Below are 18,309 nucleotides of genomic sequence, written 5' to 3' on the forward strand. Positions count from 1 at the left end.
AATTCCAATTTATTTCATAACTTTATCTAAATCAAAAGGTTCATACAAAATCACAGAAAATAAAATTTCAAAATGAACCGTTGACCGACATATATCGAATGAAAAATGTGGAAAAATATCATCTAATTTTTTATAATTGCTAAACACTACTTTTGATAAATCTTTTGAAAAGCGACGGGAGTCGACCAAACTGAAACTAATCTTGGTTATTTGATGTCTTTTTTACCAGGTCTTGGCCATTTACTTGCATCTTTTCCACCACGAGGTCGTGATCCATTTATTTCGTTCACAAAAGCGTCTTTCCCTGGTCGTGGCCAAGAATCTTTTTTTCCGCCTCGAGGTCTCACTGAATCTTTCCCTCCTCTTGGTTTTGCGTCTTTACCTCCTCTAGGGCGTAATGAATCTTTACCGCCCCTCGGTCGGGCGTCTTTTCCACCTCGGGGTCTTGTCACTGACAACATGTGGTAATCTCGTTTTCCTGGTCTCGGCCATGCTTCTTCTCTAAGCATCATATCAATTTCATCATAAGAAATAGCTTCTGAATTTCGTTTTGAAATTTTGTGAGATTTGCTGTCTCGTCCACCTCGTGGTCGAACGTCCATCTTCCTGCTTGCGTAAAATTCTCTTTTCCCCGGTCTAGGCCATGCATTTTCTAGTTTTTCATCTTCATTCGTTTCTTTTTCCTCAGATCGACGCAATGCACCGCTTCGACTGTCCATATCCCCTTCTGAATAACTTTCCCGCTTACCGGGTCTTGGCCATGTGTCTTCTTTAGTTTCCTTTTTACCCGGTCTTGGCCAACTAAATTGCATTTGTTGCCCTGGGAATGGTCTCTTCTCGAACATTTCGTTGCCGTAGAATTCTCTCTTTCCAGGTCTCGGCCATGCGTCATGAGATGATCTGGCATCACCAGGGCGTGGCCATGCACCAGCATTGAGCGAATGACTATCGGTCATATCCGATCCCAACCATTCCAGCTCTGAAGCTAGGTTATCATCAGGCTCAATCAGAATAGCGATATTTTTCCCATCGTTCAAGTTCAACAGAACGATTAATAAGAACAAGCATGCAAGAAATTTTCTCTCCATCACTTGTGAGTATCTCCTTCCGTGCTTCACTTTGACTTGTTGTTGATGACTATAACTCCGAACTCCGATAATCCTTCGAATTTATTATTTTTCATGATGTGCCATCTTGTAACATTCTATTCAATCATCAACTCCATCAGATCTTTATTCTCTATTTCCATTTCATGTTTTTGTTTTCAAGATGGGGTATCAATTTACTGGAAAACATACGGTGTGCTTTGACCTCGTGGAATTGAAAACAAAATGGCAGACAACCTAAAGGAAGCTACCATTAGTATTGGACTTCTGGTGGGAGCCTTTTTGTATCATTTGCTTTTCCCTTCCATTTTTGGTAAATCTCACCAATAGGCATTAAGGCTCGAGAAAAGATGTCATTTAACACATAAAGAAACTAAAAGAAACCCTTTTTAAAGTAAGCTTCGCTCATCCTCTGGCGAAAAGAGTTTCTTAGTATATCTATAGAGGTTGCGATTTATATTTAAAGCCAAATTTAAGTTAAAACTTTTTCCCTCCTTCCCCTTGTGATTTACTCTTTTTGAGGTTCAGATCCATTCATAAATGAAAAATAGTAAATTTAGTTGCGATCACTGGGTGATTTATAAGAGCCACCCCTCCCCCAGTGGACCTTCAATTCAATCAAATTTTTTCCCCAAATTCACGCATTCCCGCAACATTTTTTCGCAATTCACGCAATTTTTGTTCACGCCCAATTCACGCATTATAATATAACTTTATTTTATAGTTTCAAGATGAGTACCATATGATAAATCAATTGATTTATGTGCTTTTCCAAGTAATACCTAACTTTTCTTTTCTAAGCAATTTTGAACTTATGTGGGAGAAATTTTCATCAACTCCATTTTCCAAGAATTTTAAACTCTTCAATTTTGATTACCAGGAAAACTTATTACTCACTGACCACGCGGGATTATTTGCGTCATTTGACAACCAGCACAAAGTAAAGGAGGGGCCCTGAATTAGGATGATTAAAATGTTTTTCTCAGAAAGAGAGATTTCATCAAATAATCAACGCCGGCGTATAAAATTTTCTGAAGGGAGTGCTGCAGACAAGTCGTTTCGATAAAAGACCCTCCTTTCGTTTGTTAAAGATATAGTGGAAATATTTAACAATGAGTACCTTTAAGGTTCTTGCCTATGGAATGGGAGCCTCCAGGTCAGCATTTTAATCGTTTTTTTAAGATAATCATGTTTTACATCTTTTACAATTTACAAACTCCCGTTCCGTTCTTTGGATTGGATTCTGTGTCAAGGGAATTATTTTGATTTTGGTTCCTCTGCTCTATCTACTTTGATATGATAGTCTATAAGAAGGCTCTTAGATACAAGGAAACCTTTTTCTTTAGGCACTTCTTTTTCAGTTTTCTTCGCTTTCTTTAATCCTCCTTCTGGCACATATTCTTCCATCAAGATATTCACTCATTTAGAAATTCGATATCCTTTTGAAATGTCTTTCAACTCGAGAGTATTAAGGAAAAAAGGGACGTTTTAAATTCATGTCTTCACCAGCCGGTCTCATCATAAGATGTTACCCCCTTTGCTTTTCCTTTTAACTTTCAAAAAGCAAAATACTTGTGAAAATATTAAATGAAAACCAAAAACGTTTCTCATACTAAAAAGCCTTCACCTACACACCATATTCTACGCATTCTAGAATTTAAGGCCATATTTTTATACAAGGTCTGAGTAGGAGATAAATCGCTAAAGATGGCGACGATTTAGACTTTCTTTTTCAGAGGACTGTAGTTTTTCGATGTAAGAAGGATATAAAAAATTTGAATTCATATTTAAAAACAAAAGATGTTAAAAGTAGGTTTCTACTTCATTCTTATTCATATCCGCTATTTTATTCGGATTCCCAATATTTCGAGTTCTCGAGTCCACTCAGATGAACGTCGTTTCGTTTTTTGCTCTCCTTTTTCTGTTGCAAAGAGAAAGATGATAATCGTTGTTTTGACTCTGCCAAATATTCTTAAATACACTTCTGATTAGCCCGAAAAATACACAGAGTATAGATTTCATTCCCTTTGCATACATTTAGATGACTTAACCTATTTTCCCACTTTTTCTTTTTCAAAGTAAAATCTAATACAAGCAGCTTTTTACAAAAAACCTGGTGGGTACAAAGATTTGCAGTGTTGCCGTCTTCTGCGCTCTTTCTGTGTCAGCTTATTGTAAGTTTGTGCATTTTTAACCAAAATGACTTTTTTTCTTGAATATGTATCAACTGATAGCCATTTATATATCAGTGTTGTTTTGGGACTGGGTAGATCAGACTCAGCAGTTACCAAATATTAACAGGGAAAGAAAGTTTCAAACAAAAAAAGGCTTAACTTGTAATGTACTCTCAGTTGCCTGATAAACAGGGTGATCAGAATTTTTTTTTTTTTTTGGGGGGGGGGGTTGGGTTGGAAAAATCGTAAACAAATTACAAATTTTCATAAAGGGGGCATGATACCTCTAAATACCCACAAAATAAGGTAATTTTAGACTAAAACCTGGCTATTTCGAGCAAACGTATACTTGTTGAAATTTTAGAAATAAACAGTAATAAGGTCCGAGGGTTTGGGAAAAAAAATCAAACAAATAAAAAATGGTGGGAGGGCGTTTATTAGACACCCTAAGGGGGTCAAGCATGGGGTCTCGTGACATCTTTTTTACAACCTAGCCATTTTTAGTCTATTCCAAAAAAACTGTATATTACAAGATATTTAACAGCCGCTTGAAGTTCAGAAACATACCGACGTCAGTAACGATCAACACAAGATTTGACGTCGAATCACAGTAGAGCTGACAGTTAGTTGGTCTTAAAGCGGCTGTATTTCTTTGTGTGTTTTAGTCAGAGAGTTGTTGTTGTAATACATTTTTTGCTCAGAATTTCATGCTCTATCAGATGGTACCAATCATTTTCGTTTATTTTGACTTTTGAGAATCAGCTATTTCTCTACCCCTTATTTTCCCCTGCAGTTTTGCCTATGGCCTCACTATTTTGGTCATAAAAAGTTTTCCCGGGCCTAATCCGCGTCCAGCCTCTCAAAATATTTTGTAATATACTGTTCTTTGGAATACACTAAAAATTATAAGGTCGTACAAAAGATGTCACGGAACCCCAGGATAGGCCCCCTACTACCCGAGAGTAGTGTTACCGAAATAAGTCAACCCTATTGATTTCATCGAAGTTTTCTATCTGCTAATTTAATAGCAGTGTGCTTCACTTAAGGTATCATTGGAGGGAGAGAAACGTGTCCACTTTCCAAGAAATTTACCAATTATTAAAGCCTTATAAAAACTCCATCTCATCTGCCAAAAGAGGATAGAAGTATACTTTAGCATTACATATGCCAATTTTTCGCAAATTTGAGCCTCGGTATGCTTATAAACGTTATGTATATAGGAAAGAGTGTGAAGCCCCTCACCTTTTTCTAGTGTTCGAAATAACTTTTTGGTGATTTCTTTCTCCAGGCTTGGAAAACACGACCGAAAATAGACAAGCAATATATGACGTCGCACAAGTTATTGCCTTACCCTTTGTAAGTTAGTTACCTTTTGTTCGATCAAGCTACGAAAGACAACGACGTCGCCCTTCTTCGGTTGTCCAAACCTATCGATTTTCAGAAGACCCCTGGCGTGTTAGCAATCAGCCTTCCACTATCAGAAGCACGGAACGAATAGCGTTGTTTCAGGTAAGATAGTCATTCCCATTTAATAGATGTATTTCAACACTGTATTCATCCACTAAAGTCATTTTCTTACAGTCAACTCTCTCTAATTCGAACCTCTACAATTCGATGTAAGACAATTCGTCGCCTTAGCTGGAGAGTAGTGCGAAACGCCTCCATGATTCGAATTTCTTTACTACTTCCACAGAAAAAAATGATCTTATCCCAAGGTTGGAACTTTTTATTTTTCCGCCCCGGATATTTGTAACTTTCCGACCCGGAAAATGCCATGGGATCGTGAAACACCCACCAAGCTAAATTCCGTGTTGGAAAATTTTTAGTTTCCAAGGTGCGAAATCTTCTAATTCCGACTCGGAAAACAAATTACTAGAAAATTCAAAGGTTGTATTTCGTCAAAACCCGGCAAGAAAACCGTGATTTCCAATGTAAGGTTTTTGAAAATGCGGGTTGGAAAAAGTGGATATTCCAGACATTGTCAATATTATTCTGAATATTCATATTGGAAAAAGCCCGAAACGCAAGGTCGGAAGTTTGGATATCACACATTTTCCAAGTTACGAAATTGTCAAATTCCGGTAAGAAAACAGTGATTTCCAACGTAAGGATTTGAAAATGCGGGTCGGAAAAAGTTGATATCCCAGACATTGTCAAAAATATTTTGAATAATTATATTGGAAAAAGCCCGAAACGCAAGGTCGGAAGTTTGGGTATCACACATTTTCCAAGTTGCGAAATTGTCAAATTCCGGTAAGAAAACAGTGATTTCCAACGTAAGGTTTTGAAAATGCGGGTCGGAAAATAGATAGTCGATTTAAATAGAAAATGCTCTGACCCATCAAGGTTGGAAATTTGAAAAATTTGCAGCTATCGTAAAGTCGATGATGACCTTTATAAAGAAAATTGATATGATTGGAAATTAAGCTAAATTCATTTAATTAAGAAATGGCTAAAAATAAGGTAGATCGGAAAAATCTACTCATTAAATTTTCAACGTTGTATTTAATTTAGAAATATTATTTTCAATTAGAATTAAAAAGTTATGTAACATTAGCATAAATAAAAAATCTTATCAGATTAGTTAGCAAAAATAATACATCTTGATTAATAACATACAATGTGGTGTAGAAATTTATAAATATTAGCTTCAATTAGAATTAAAAAGGTATATGTAACACAAGCATGAATAAAAAAAATCTTATCAGATTAGTTAGCAAAAATAATAAATCTTGATTAATAACATACAATGAATGTGGCGTAGAAATTTATAAATATTAGCTTCAATTAGAATTAAAAAGGTATATGTAACACAAGCATGAATAAAAAAATCTTATCAGATTAGTTAGCAAAAATAATAAATCTTGATTAATAACATACAATGTGGCGTAGAAATATAACTAAATAATTACAACACAACACAATACTTACATAACAAAGCTTGACGATTCATAAAGAGATAATGTTGTACACATCTATCATTTAAATTGCAACGAAATTAGACTAATGAATATACGAGAAAAATGCGAAGGAATGTTGTAAAATTTAAAATGGTTCAAAGACACGAAAAGTTTAAACAAAGAGAGTACATAAAAGATTATTTACAATTATTTTCTAAATTAGTTAGTCTTCTGCCCTTTCCAATCCACAAACACAATAACATTGTCTTTGTCATCGACTGGTGTGTCGATGACCGCAGCCAAGCGCTTGTCTATAACTGCCTTGGCAAATTCTTGCACTGCAGCTTTATCCTTTAGGGTCGGGTTCAGTCTTATGTCCAAATCAAACGCCGCTTGGTTTATGACTGAACGCTTCAGTTTGCTTACTTGACAGTAAATTCTTGCCACCCCATCTAGGTCTTTTTCACTTAAATCTAAAATCAAGAAAAAGAATGAATTAAAACATTGAAAAAAAAAACAATCGGTAAAAATTCTACTTTATTACATGTATTCCATAATATTGGACTGCAAAACGTTTTTCACACAGTAGAAAATTAGAAGAATAACGCACCTTTTAAAGGCACTTCCTTGGGTTTGCCTGATCTCTTCTGTGTTTGTGTAACTAAAAAAAGCAGTGAAAAAATTAAATATGAAATAAAATGTTGGCACAACAAAAAAATACTTGTTTTTGATACTAAATTTATTACAAGCAGTTACAAGACCCATTCTATTGATTTAACAGTTTAAAAGAGAGTAGTTGTGACAATTGCAGAACAACTTACAACTAATATCATAAGCAGATTCACTTTCCACATTCTTAGGCGGAGGAGTCTAAAAAGGAAACAAAGAAAGCATGTATTTATATAAGAAAAGCAAAGTAACAACCATGACAGTCAGCAGGTGTCTGCAAATTATTATAAGAAGATACCTTAAGGGAACTTATTTTGGCAGGAACTAAGCCCAAAATAAAGAGGAATTAAGGTAATGTTAATATGCCGAAATCTTGAATTCAAATAAAAGGTCTTAGTCCCATTAAGATCGAATTAAAGAGAGAAACAGCTGAATTTCTAATCACTCTTTTTCTCTAGGATGGGGATTTAGACAGATTCGTCGAATGAGTGATACCCTCCAATAATACACCATGCCTATCTTCGAACGCGACGTTTGCAAAAATTTCATGAAAGAAAGTTAATTCTCAAGCGCCTTTTCTTGTTGACATGACGACGTGAAATAAGTAATTTTGTTATTGTCTAATTCACGGACCATTGTCTGATACAAAGAACAATGTAGTTACTGCAACTCATTCACTAACTGATGAGTACATAGGTTCCAAAGCACCGGACCCCGAGAATGTAGTAAACCCCGAGAATTTAGGTTTCTTATTTTTTAGCATTGTAGCCTTAACGATAGTTCGACTTCATGCAAAGTTGTTTCAGAGCATACTTTTACATATTACTTAATATTTCTAGACATAAAATTTTAACTTGAATAAATTTTTTCTAGCGAAGTCTGAATCGAAGTTGATCGAAATCTCTTGGAATTAAGTTATGATGATAGGGTATTTTCTTATTCCTAATGAACTAAGGAAATGGGGAAAATAGTCCATTTCAATATTTATTTTTCTAAGTTAGATATTTTGACGAAAATGTTTGACCTACCTTTGGGGTTAGTTTTCCATTGGGACTTTAGTAGAAATTTTTGGACCCGATATGAGAAAAAGTTCCACCGGGGCTGTGAGGCAGGGGTGTTGTTACATTATTCACATATTTTAACACAAAATTTTCAACCTACAAAATAAAAACAACTGTCTAGTCTCTTTTTTCGTCCTTTTTTTTACTCATCATCATGTTGTAGCACGATAAAATTAATATCTTTGTTAATTTTTTGTCAGAGTATATTTCTAAAGTATGAATTTCACTTAGAGAACAATAACTTCCGATGAATACTGGAATTCCGCTCTCAACAACCGAATCTTTTCACCTACATTCTGGGGGTTAAAATGTGAAAAAATCCAATTTCCAGAATAACAAAATAGTCTTTAGAATATTGTTTTGGTATATAATATTTCTAAAATTTGCTGTTATAATTAATCCAATTTAAAAAATATAAACATTTTACTAATACTAAATTTAAAGCCATAAAACCAAACCTACATTCTGGGGGTTATAACGAAAAAGGGAGTCAACTTCAAGGACCAAAACAATTAGCCTATCTATCAAAAGTAATGAAACTAACCCCTGGGAAAGGATTTCGGGAGTTCAAGATTTCGTTGGAAACGTTCAATGTTTTTTAATATGCAAATCTACATCTTTCAGGTCTGATTCAAATTTCACCTACATTCTCGTGGTTAGGTGCTGTATCTATGAGTTGAGCAGAGGGTTTTTTTGAAATTATTTGATTTTCTACTTTTCTTCAAGGGAGCTGCACCTGATGAGACGGTGAATGTTTCGAACTTTTGCGTATCTGGTCAGCGGATGTACGGTAGATTTCAGTGATCACTTTGTTTGCAATAATGCAATAATGAATTGCACGGAATGGTGAGTTGGAACCAGAACAAATTTGTTTATGTTCAAAAATAGAATACCTTTAAGGTGAAAATCACATGTGGTGTACGCAACGGAGTGCACAAATTCCGATTCTTTTTATATGGGAAAGAACAGAAACGAGGTACAAAGAATACCCTTCGTAGCAGTCAGCTGTTGTGGAGCATCTATTGTTAACTGGGCATGCCTCTCTTGTTAATTTAAAAATTTACGCTAATAGTAATAGAAAGTTTAAAAGTTTACGACCGGACTTGAATGAAAAAGTTGCGTATCCCCTTGAGCTTTTCTAGTTTTTCTTTTTGTATTGTTCTATGTGAAGTGTTTATTTACCTATAATTATTGCTGTGATTTATCATAAATTTGTGCCAGTTTCAACTTTGTGGAATTTTTTTTTCATATAGTATTGTGATCATGATAAAAAGAAGTCATCAAAACGTCAAAAAATGCAAAAATTTATATTTTTCGTCTTCACATTTTTATTTAAAGTAATTTGGCCCAGTAAGAGAACATGTAGTTCACAGCTCAACGAATTCACTGTTATGGCCAACATCTTTCATTTGAAGGGATGGATTTCACAGAAGAAGACTGGTCTACTATAGCCGATTTATGTGTTCTTTTTTATTCAAAATAGCAAATAATTTAGTCAAATAAATAAGTTAGCATATTTTTTGATTTTCTTAAGATTTGCAATTTCGATATTAAAAATGGCTGAAAAACAGATTCTTCAGAAAAAATTTTCTTACGCGCACGGTAAACCTCTGAAGGCGCGTTAAAATTATACATCTGAGGAAAATTCTACAAAAAGAATCTTGTTGTACGCCGGAAAGTTAAAAACTGATACGGCGCCCTATGTATAAACACGATCACGCAACTTTGTTGTCGTTCCTAGTCCTTTTAGACGAACGCTGTCCTTACGATTTCGAGATTGCATATTCGTTAGATTGTTTGTTTTCACACATCCCTTTACAGCTTCAGCGTGGTGTGCAGAAAATATTCACAATCTGATCTCAGGTTAGCTAGATCTAGAACTTCTGGATGGGAAATAAATAACCTTTCAGAGAATCGTTGAATCTTATTGTTTGGGTATACCATATGAATTTCCATGGCAAAAAAATGTATCTAAAATATAGGCAGTCATTGTCTGTTTGAAAGGACTCATCACACGTCTGTATCACAGCATAGAGGTATAAAGAAAACAGGAGTTGAATGTGTCGGTAATTGGTCGTTAACCTTTTCAGCCCGGCGGACGAGTATACTCGTCGAGCATACGTTCCGGCAGACGAGTATATTCGTTTTTTTGACATAGTGATCTTCTAAGCTATATTTCTCCCATTGGCTTCTTTGCTAGCCGTAGAAGTAAAGAGAAACGGAAAGTAGAGGTTCTAAGCTTTCTTTTGATATATGGTGATGTAATGTTTTGATCACGTGGCGAGGCAGCAGATTTCGGAGAAAAGGTAGAGAAAAACACTGAATCAAGATGGCGACCAAGAAATGGGTTTTTCAAACTTACTGCTAAAGTTCTTGGATTTTTTGACTGGTTTAGGCCACTTTTCTTCATGGAAACATTTTTTTTATAATGGCAAAACATCCAGTAAGTATATCTTATATTTTGTGTTTTGTTTTTAGCATAAAAATTCCATTTATTTGTCATTTTGACCACTTTTCTCGACAAACCATCAGAGTCGACCCAAACTTACAGTACTTTTTACTTTTTATTCAGGTTGGAGCATGGAAAGTGGACAAATTCAATGCAAAAGTGTTTTCTACACCTCATTTATTTCAAAGGAGCACCAAAGAATTTGAAAAGCCTGGATTTATGTTGAATTGCACTACTTCTTCCGCTCCACCAGCAACGGTTGATCGATCCCCGAAATTCTTGGCTCATAACGATGTCCTGATTACAGCTTATATGGATCAAAATGATGGCAGGAACCACATAACAGCCACATGGAATTATTATGATGACATTTAGAATTCCTTATGGGCAAAAGAGACCAGATTTGATAGCAATGAGTTTGCCTCAAAAGGCTTACGGTTTTTGGAAACTTTGCAACTGTCGCCGACTATGCCATCTAGTTTCACGGTAGCCGATAGCCTTCAAAAGCTTCAGGAGCTAAGAATACTGACTGAAAGTGTTGTTTAGATAGTTGGGGAATACTTTTACACCATTTTTGATGTTGTAGCTGCTTCTGGAAACACATTATCATCAAAATACTTCAAAATTGTATATATTGGATTTTTTTAGCCGAACATCGTGATTTTTGGCAAAAGTGACCGATATTTGGGAGGCTGGTGTGACACATACAGATTTTTCTAGATGCTGATTTTTGGTATATTACTTCAAAATGATGTATAGATTGATAAATAGCCAAAGACAGATTTTTTAATTAACTTCCCCCCACTTTTTTTTGCTCTAGAAGTGAAAAATGCAAAAAAAGTGACATTACCGCAAAACGTGAAAAAAAACTGTGGTTTACGTGATGCTACCATTTTTGTTGGAATATTTTATTTTGATTGGTACTTGGTCTAAAAGTTGTAGAATTTAAGTAGCTTTTCAGGGATACTTTACTTTTTTTCTAAAGATTCCTAGTTCTTGAGTTATGATCAAATAACTGAACATGTCTATTTTCTGAAAAAATGTTGCGCGCTGACAGCGTGAAAATTTAAAAAGTTGCGCGCTGGAAAGGTTAAAGTCTTTTGATTTCTTTTATAAAATGTATCAAAAGAAATTCTAAGCTCGCCCGATGAAATAAGACTTTTTAGTAGAACTCAAGTTTGCTCTGAACATTCTAATAATCAGTATTGAAGATTCTAGCCTTTTAATATACGAAAATTAGATAAAACTTCGTCCACGAAACAAATTTATGTTCCATTTCGCTATCCGTTCAATTTTGTTTTGAAAAGATATTTTCTCAAGCCAGAAAATGAAAAGTTCTTTATAAGCACACACGATTTCAGACTCAATTTGTAGACATAAAGTCGCTGGAGAATTTTGGAGGAAAGTATCAAGCAATAGAGTTCACCTGAAAGAAAACATTGATCGAAAAATCTTATCATTTGATGAAGGATTGCCAAGTTTACAGGCCTTTTTTTAGTCCAAATATTTTCTTACACTGATGTCAGAAACAATGAATCTCGTCTCATCTAATTTCTAAAGCTTAAATGAGCCAATAAGATTTAACCTATGGATAAAAGAGCTCATTAAAAATGCACGATATATGAGATTATGAGCATGCATACATCGTAACTTTTTTAATCGTAGGGCGAGCTTGGTTACAATAGCATACTTCTCCTGTCTTTCTTTATACCTCCATGATCACAGCACGCTTTGAGAAAAATACCCTAAAATTTCAAGAATAGAACAAGGTGAGGAAAAGTATGAATTTCTTGCTCCACTGCTTACTGAAATTTTGGGAATCCCCAATGAATGTTCAGCTGTGAACTAAATTTAGGTAAAACACTCTACCCTTAAAAGCAAAGGATCTACCATTCTATTGTAGTTTCAACAACTGATATTCATATTCTTTGTGATTATTTAAGTAGTTATTACTTTACTTTAGTTAATAAAATAATAATTTGATAATTTAAAATTTAATATTTATTACAAGAGATAAGGAACAAAAAGTGCAAAGATTAAAAATAAAATGTTACTTTTTGTGAGAAATGCCGACGAATAGAAATTTAGGTTTTGTAGCACAGCGTTCGCGTTTTGAATCGACGTTTCACATCTTAAGAAGCCAAGTTCGTTTTGGCGAGGATAACCAGATCGAGTTTCAATCCGTTTCGTATCGAATCGATAGTACTCTTCTCCTAAGGAAAAACAAAGATCGAAAGAACATAATACGCTTTTGTGTAGAAATCATTCATTTCAACACTGCTAATTTCTTGAAGAAAATATTTGCATCGGAACTATACTACTCCGTTTTATTGTTCCGAAACGAATATGAACATTTCCTTTCCGTAACGAAAACTATACCGGAGCGAATACTGATCACCGTGATGTCTGGACATCCTAACCAGCCTTCAGTTCCGTCCCAAGCTTTACCACCATATTTGACTCACCTTTCAGGAAGTAGATGTCTTTATTGGTGTAAACGAAAGCAGCATCCAGGTCATCAGGAACACCTGGCCAGTGGATGTGTATTTTCTTCGGATAGTCGAAATCAAGCTCGTAGTCTAAAGCTTTGTTCTCGGTGAACCTCCAATATTTGTCTCCTGGAAAATGAGGAGATGTTTGTTGTAAGTGGAAGGAGGGTATGTTGTAATTTAGTGAAAAAACAACCTGCTTGATTTTAGGTTTCAAAAAAGTCATTTCATGGACTCTCTATCAGCAGGTCAGTTTTTGAAGACGCCTCATCGATACAAAGGAACCGCGCTATTTTGCAAAGCGTATCTGCTTTCTATGTGTCATAGAATAAAAGTAAAATATAGGCATGGATTTAATAAAAATTTTTACCTTTAAACATATACAATTTATTGTTGCTAGGGTAAATGAAAGCTGTGTCTGGAATCTCAAAACCGTCTGGTAAACCCTGATAACCATCGGAAATCTTTCGTTCCGGATAAACGATCCCGTTTGTACGCCGGTCGTATACAGTGAATCTAAAGAGGGAAAAATCACATTTTTTTAAACACAAAGACTTTGAACCGATCTGTCTCCGTAGATGTTTTTGATTGGTAAGCTCCATATTCAATAATAAATACGAAGAAGTTGTGTGTGTCCTAAAAGGGTTTAATCTTTACTATAAAGTTTATAAATAAACTTCGAGTATTTGAGGGAAAATTAGCTCTAAACCAAGAGTTTTGAAGTTTCGAATAACTGAAGTTTAAATAACCGAGGGTTTACAGCTGAATTAAAAGTAATTGAGTATTTAAAAGTTTGAGGGGAAACCAACTGAATTTTAGCCAAAAATTTCGAATACGTGGGGTTCAAATAAACAGGAGAATAAAGAGAAGGGCGTGTGTAATAAATACGTACGTCGTGTCGTGCATGAAGACCACGTGATTTGCGTTCCCGACTTTCCCGTGAACGGCGTCCACTTTCTTTGTGAATGATCCGTCAAACTGTGGGCGCACGTACCCTGTTGAATTACTGATGTACAACAAACGGTCGTTGAAAATGAAAGGGTCCACGCCGTTATAGAGAGTGATTGCAGTTGCTCTTTTGATGCATGTCGTTGGGGCTTGAGTGGTCGTTGTTGTTGTGGTGGTGGTGGTGGTCGTTGTAGTAGCTGGAGAAGACGAGGAAAAAATAAACGCGATAAAGGGTTGTCCCAATTTTACCAATTTTGTTCCGATGTATTTCAATCACAAGTTATATTTGTATTTATTGGCTCTTGGCAAGGTTTGCAAGAATTTAGAGACATTTACCTTGTGTTTGAGGGGAGGGCGTTTGTTGTGTTGGGCGTGCAGTGGCTTCTTTTTCTGTCGTTGTCGTTGTGGTTGTTGTGGTGGTCGAGGAGCTACTGGTGGCTGTTCTTGCACCTACGAAGGAGATGAATGCTTTACAACATCAACAACCAATGTATCAGACTGCCAACCAAAACAAACCCCAGGGTGGTGAAAGGAGAGGGTGGAGCAGAAGGACCGAACGCCCCTGATTTCTCGCCTATGTAAAGAAAAAAAGCGGGAAAAGTAAAGTGACTGGTGTTTTGGCTTATGCAAAACAGCTCTCCTATGCATCATCCCTACCGCTTCTAACATAAAGAGGTAAATTGATAGAGAGTTTTTCTTTCCTACGCTGTGTCGTCATCTACTTAAATTTCAATCGTCAAACTTGATTATTAATCGTAAAAAAGTTTCTGGAAATAAAATTCCTGGATAGAAATCTCACGAAAAGAATGTGTTTACACTGAATTTTATTCTTTCTACTAGCAAGATTCACTACTACTGACCTTTATGGGCTAAACATGCGACGGTCCTGAACTATGACTTGTTAACAGAGGAAATTTAAATGAACTGAACACCTAGATCGGTTCTCTTACCATAAATGGATTGTATGCCGAGAATATCATCTTGCGTCAGGTTGAATTCCAATCCAGGGAAGTGCGTGTAAAAAGGATACATGATCGCACCAAACAACTCAGAGTGTGATAACCCGAGGGAATGTCCCAACTCGTGCACCGCTACCCAGTAGAATTTGATGAGGCCACTACTACGTGGTGGATCAAGGATGGTGTAACGCTCAGCATCATCGAAGTGGATGTCCCCTGATAAACCTGCAAAACGTATTTTTAGTATATATGAAGAAAACGATTTTAAGAAATAGTAAAAGGTAACCATCAATTGCGGTAATATCGCAATAGACGTTTTCATAAATTACGTCACGAGTATCGCTTACCTCGCTTTCATAATATTGCAAGGGTAATTGAAAGTCAAGAAAGTAATCAAAACTGGAGACTCAAGGAATTTAATCAACTTGGTGATGGTTTAAAAACGAGGCAGTCGTTGCACTCAAAAGTAATTTATGAAAAGACCTATCAGGTATATAATCTACCATCGTGTTTTCTATATCTCATGTGATATATTGACGTTGCCATTTATACATCAGGTAGATAAGAATTACCAGACCAGTAGAGACTATAGGCATATCACGTGAGAATTCACAGATCGAAGAAATAGGAATCAGGTCATTGCCTTCAGATTCAGAAGAAGATTTCTGAAATTTAGCTTTAGATTGTTTGTAAAGTCAAGTTGTGCTCAAATAAATCGCTTTTATGTTTCTTTCTCTGGCCATGGGATAAAGAGTATATTTATGAATCATTCTGATTTTGTGCGAAAATTGAAATTGAAAGATATTGAAAAGCAGAAGTTCTTACCAACATTGCTGAGAGGGAAGAAAGCATGAGCCAGTGTCCCTGAAGGCCCATCGAAAGGAAACTGATCACCATGGTTCCCTTGACCAAACTGTACTCGGATCTGAGAGGCCGGTGCTTGCGGGCCTGCTGGAGTCGGAGGGATTTCTCTGAAGTCGATGTTTGCAGCGTCAGACCACTTTTTGAGTGATCTTGTCATGTATTCACGAACTTGTGCCACCGTTAATCCGTCGTTATTTGTGTTCTCCAGTTGCCACGTGACCACCTAGTGACAGACCACAGTAAAGAAATTTATTGTTCACTCCTCTCGATTCAATTCATTACATGCAAATTCAGAATCCTCTTAAAAGTCTGTCTAAAAATAATTATAAGATCATAGCGCAATTTTACAAGTAGTTGATTTTCTTCATTTTCCCATCCTCATTTTCAATTCTTTTTGGATTGTTTTTCTTTTACATGATATTCCACTCCGGAATATCTTTTTAACGAACACAAAACCGCCATCTAATTCGAATTCTATCAAAAGTTACAGCCTTTTTGTTTCCGCTGCGGATTATGAGTCAGACTTTAGTAGATGATTGTGCAGAAGACTTACAAATCAGAATATGCAACGCTTACTAAAATGAAAGTAAACTTGGTATTATTATTATCGCACTTACCCTGTTTTGCCATTTGGAGCCTTGCGCAGCGAATCGTTTTTTAATACGGTTTTTAATTTCTGCGGGGATGACATCAGGCATTCCGCATCTCGGTGCAGCCATCTTTTCTCGGGTTGCATTATCCAAACGACCGGTTGGCTCCAAATAAGCGAACCTAAACAAAAAGAGAGGGATGACGGATTGTTTTTCTTATGGACACAGCAAACACAAACGCAGATATTGTCGCCCGGCATGTAGAATTTTGCGTTTTATCGCCAGAGGTATCAGACTTTCTAAAAAAGAGAGATGTCGAGAAGGAAGCTGTTAGGTAAAAAAATTAAATGAAGCATCACTAAAACTTCTTGGATAAGCCGATTGGCTTTTTGAACAAGGTGGAGGAACTAGATATAAACCAGGATGGAAGTCATTCTTTTTATGACTGGAATTTCAAAAATATTGCGATTAGGTGTTAAAAGGGTCACTTGTGTCGGATGTTTGAGTGAGTTTGACACAACGCATAAAACTGTCGTAGAATTTGTTGTAGAGCTTAAAACTGTTGTATATTTTTCATCAGAACGATTAATGTCCGACTTGCTGAAGCATCAAAAATTTTTAATCTTAATCTTAAAATAGCTTGATCAATTTAGTCTCCTATTCATTTCAACCGAAACTAATTACTCTATAATCCTTTACACCACAACAGGGAATCTATCGAAATCGCTGATACTGCCCAATTATCTCATTGATTAGTAAATCACCTGATTTTGATAAGTTCGTTCGTGAGAAGTAGGAAGTTAAAAAAATAATATCCCATCATATTGACTCATTGAAAAAATAGATATATATATCATATATCAATAAAACTTTAAATTTTTTGCCTTAAGTATTACGTATTTTCCTTTTTCATTTGTGCTTCACAGGAAAAAATAATTGATTCCCTAGTCCAGGGATAGTTGATTTTCAGAAGTGGATTTTTATTCGACCACATTAGTTTGGAAGAAGCTTCTTTATTCTCTACCTGCTACCGACCATCGTTTAGAGAGACAGGTGTTTCAATGATGTAATATTTTTTTTGTAACAGCTGTGGAATATCCGAAAATAAAATACAAAATGAATTTTGAAAATACCTTTGGAAAGTTTTTAACGCGTCAACCAATTTATGAGTGAGTCTCAGTTGCTGGATAGGGTTGGTATTACTTTTCACTTCTGAATCATCAGAACTGATGTAACCCCATTGTTTCAATCGCACCTGAAAAAGAGAGGTAGTAAATGAACGAAAAACAAAAATGGAATTTCATTTTTAGCAATTATAAAATGTCCCTCGAAAAGTGACATCACCCTGAGGGTCATCCAAATATTTGACACCCTCTCCCCCTTGTACACACGGAGAACTATAGAAATGCCGTCAATTAAACAATAGTTGTACGCTTTTGGTAAACCCTCTTGACTTCTCCCCCCTAACTACATATGCACAATATGGACGGCCCTTTAAACATCTCAAACCTTGCAAAATAACTAAAACACTTAGTTTGGCACACTTAAAAAACGTAGTCCAACCTTACCAACGAATGATGATCCAACACAACTTGATTTGTCACTGGCAAACTTTCAAAACATTTCAAAAATAACACCAAACAGTAAAAAATTGTTACCAACAGAACATTCAAAAATCTCCTCATTGTAAATCAAGCACAAACCGTATGTCGATTCTTGCTTCTTGTAATCTAAGCGCGAATCTAATCAAAGTTGCTGACATTGATAAATATACATCGTCATCTGTCTGTAATACCACTCGTTTCACAAAAAATTCTTCTTATGGAGGCGTTTTTGTTAAGAAGCAGAAAGTGCCTTACCGAGATGGGAGGGTCATCTACCTTTACGGTAATATACAGGATTAATACCCCATATTTTGAACTTTCCTTTTTAAGTATTTCATAAAACGCTCTGTATTAAAAACCAATGTCTATTATATCAATTAATGATCGCCGAATTGATTACTTTAATGAACACCTAATTATTGAAGGTATGTTGAACGGTGAATGAATGCGGTTATCATACTTTAATCTTTCCCTATAGAAGGTATTCACAGATTTC

General features: G+C 35.7%; 2 protein-coding genes and 1 long non-coding RNA gene across 3 annotated transcripts; 1 reads left to right on the plus strand and 2 right to left on the minus strand.

The window, feature by feature from the left end:
* LOC136819436 (uncharacterized) lies at positions 1-1,163 on the minus strand. Its single transcript, XM_067075659.1, has one exon. The coding sequence runs from the start codon at positions 1,086-1,088 to the stop codon at positions 207-209; it is 882 nt and encodes a 293-aa protein (XP_066931760.1). The 5' UTR covers positions 1,089-1,163; the 3' UTR covers positions 1-206.
* Positions 1,164-10,200: 9,037 nt separating this feature from the next.
* Positions 10,201-11,243, plus strand: LOC136819417 (uncharacterized). Its single transcript, XR_010848439.1, has 2 exons — positions 10,201-10,353; positions 10,483-11,243. It is a non-coding gene; the product is annotated as an uncharacterized lncRNA (long non-coding RNA).
* Positions 11,244-12,291: 1,048 nt separating this feature from the next.
* LOC136819418 (matrix metalloproteinase-14-like) lies at positions 12,292-18,144 on the minus strand. Its single transcript, XM_067075641.1, has 10 exons — positions 17,778-18,144; positions 17,343-17,464; positions 16,237-16,390; positions 15,581-15,842; positions 14,747-14,980; positions 14,133-14,246; positions 13,741-13,993; positions 13,219-13,364; positions 12,825-12,977; positions 12,292-12,572 (listed from the first exon to the last, which is right to left on the minus strand). The coding sequence occupies exons 1-10, from the start codon at positions 17,892-17,894 to the stop codon at positions 12,364-12,366; spliced, it is 1,764 nt and encodes a 587-aa protein (XP_066931742.1). The 5' UTR covers positions 17,895-18,144; the 3' UTR covers positions 12,292-12,363.
* Between the last annotated feature and the right edge of the window lie 165 nt (positions 18,145-18,309).

This window comes from Clytia hemisphaerica, unplaced genomic scaffold (genome assembly GCF_902728285.1).
Source record: "Clytia hemisphaerica strain Z4C2 unplaced genomic scaffold, Clytia hemisphaerica genome assembly, whole genome shotgun sequence".
NCBI classification, from domain to species: Eukaryota; Metazoa; Cnidaria; class Hydrozoa; order Leptothecata; family Clytiidae; genus Clytia; species Clytia hemisphaerica.

Coding starts and splice junctions, on each gene's coding strand:
- LOC136819436 (XM_067075659.1), bottom strand. CDS start 1,088: ATGGAGAGAAAATTTCTTGCATGCTTGTTCTTATTAATCGTTCTGTTG.
- LOC136819418 (XM_067075641.1), bottom strand. CDS start 17,894: ATGAGGAGATTTTTGAATGTTCTGTTGGTAACAATTTTTTACTGTTTG. Junction 14,247..14,746: donor CGGCATACAATCCATTTATG/GTAAGAGAACCG, acceptor TCTCCTTCGTAG/GTGCAAGAACAGCCACCAGT. Junction 12,978..13,218: donor TAAATTGTATATGTTTAAAG/GTAAAAATTTTT, acceptor CTCATTTTCCAG/GAGACAAATATTGGAGGTTC.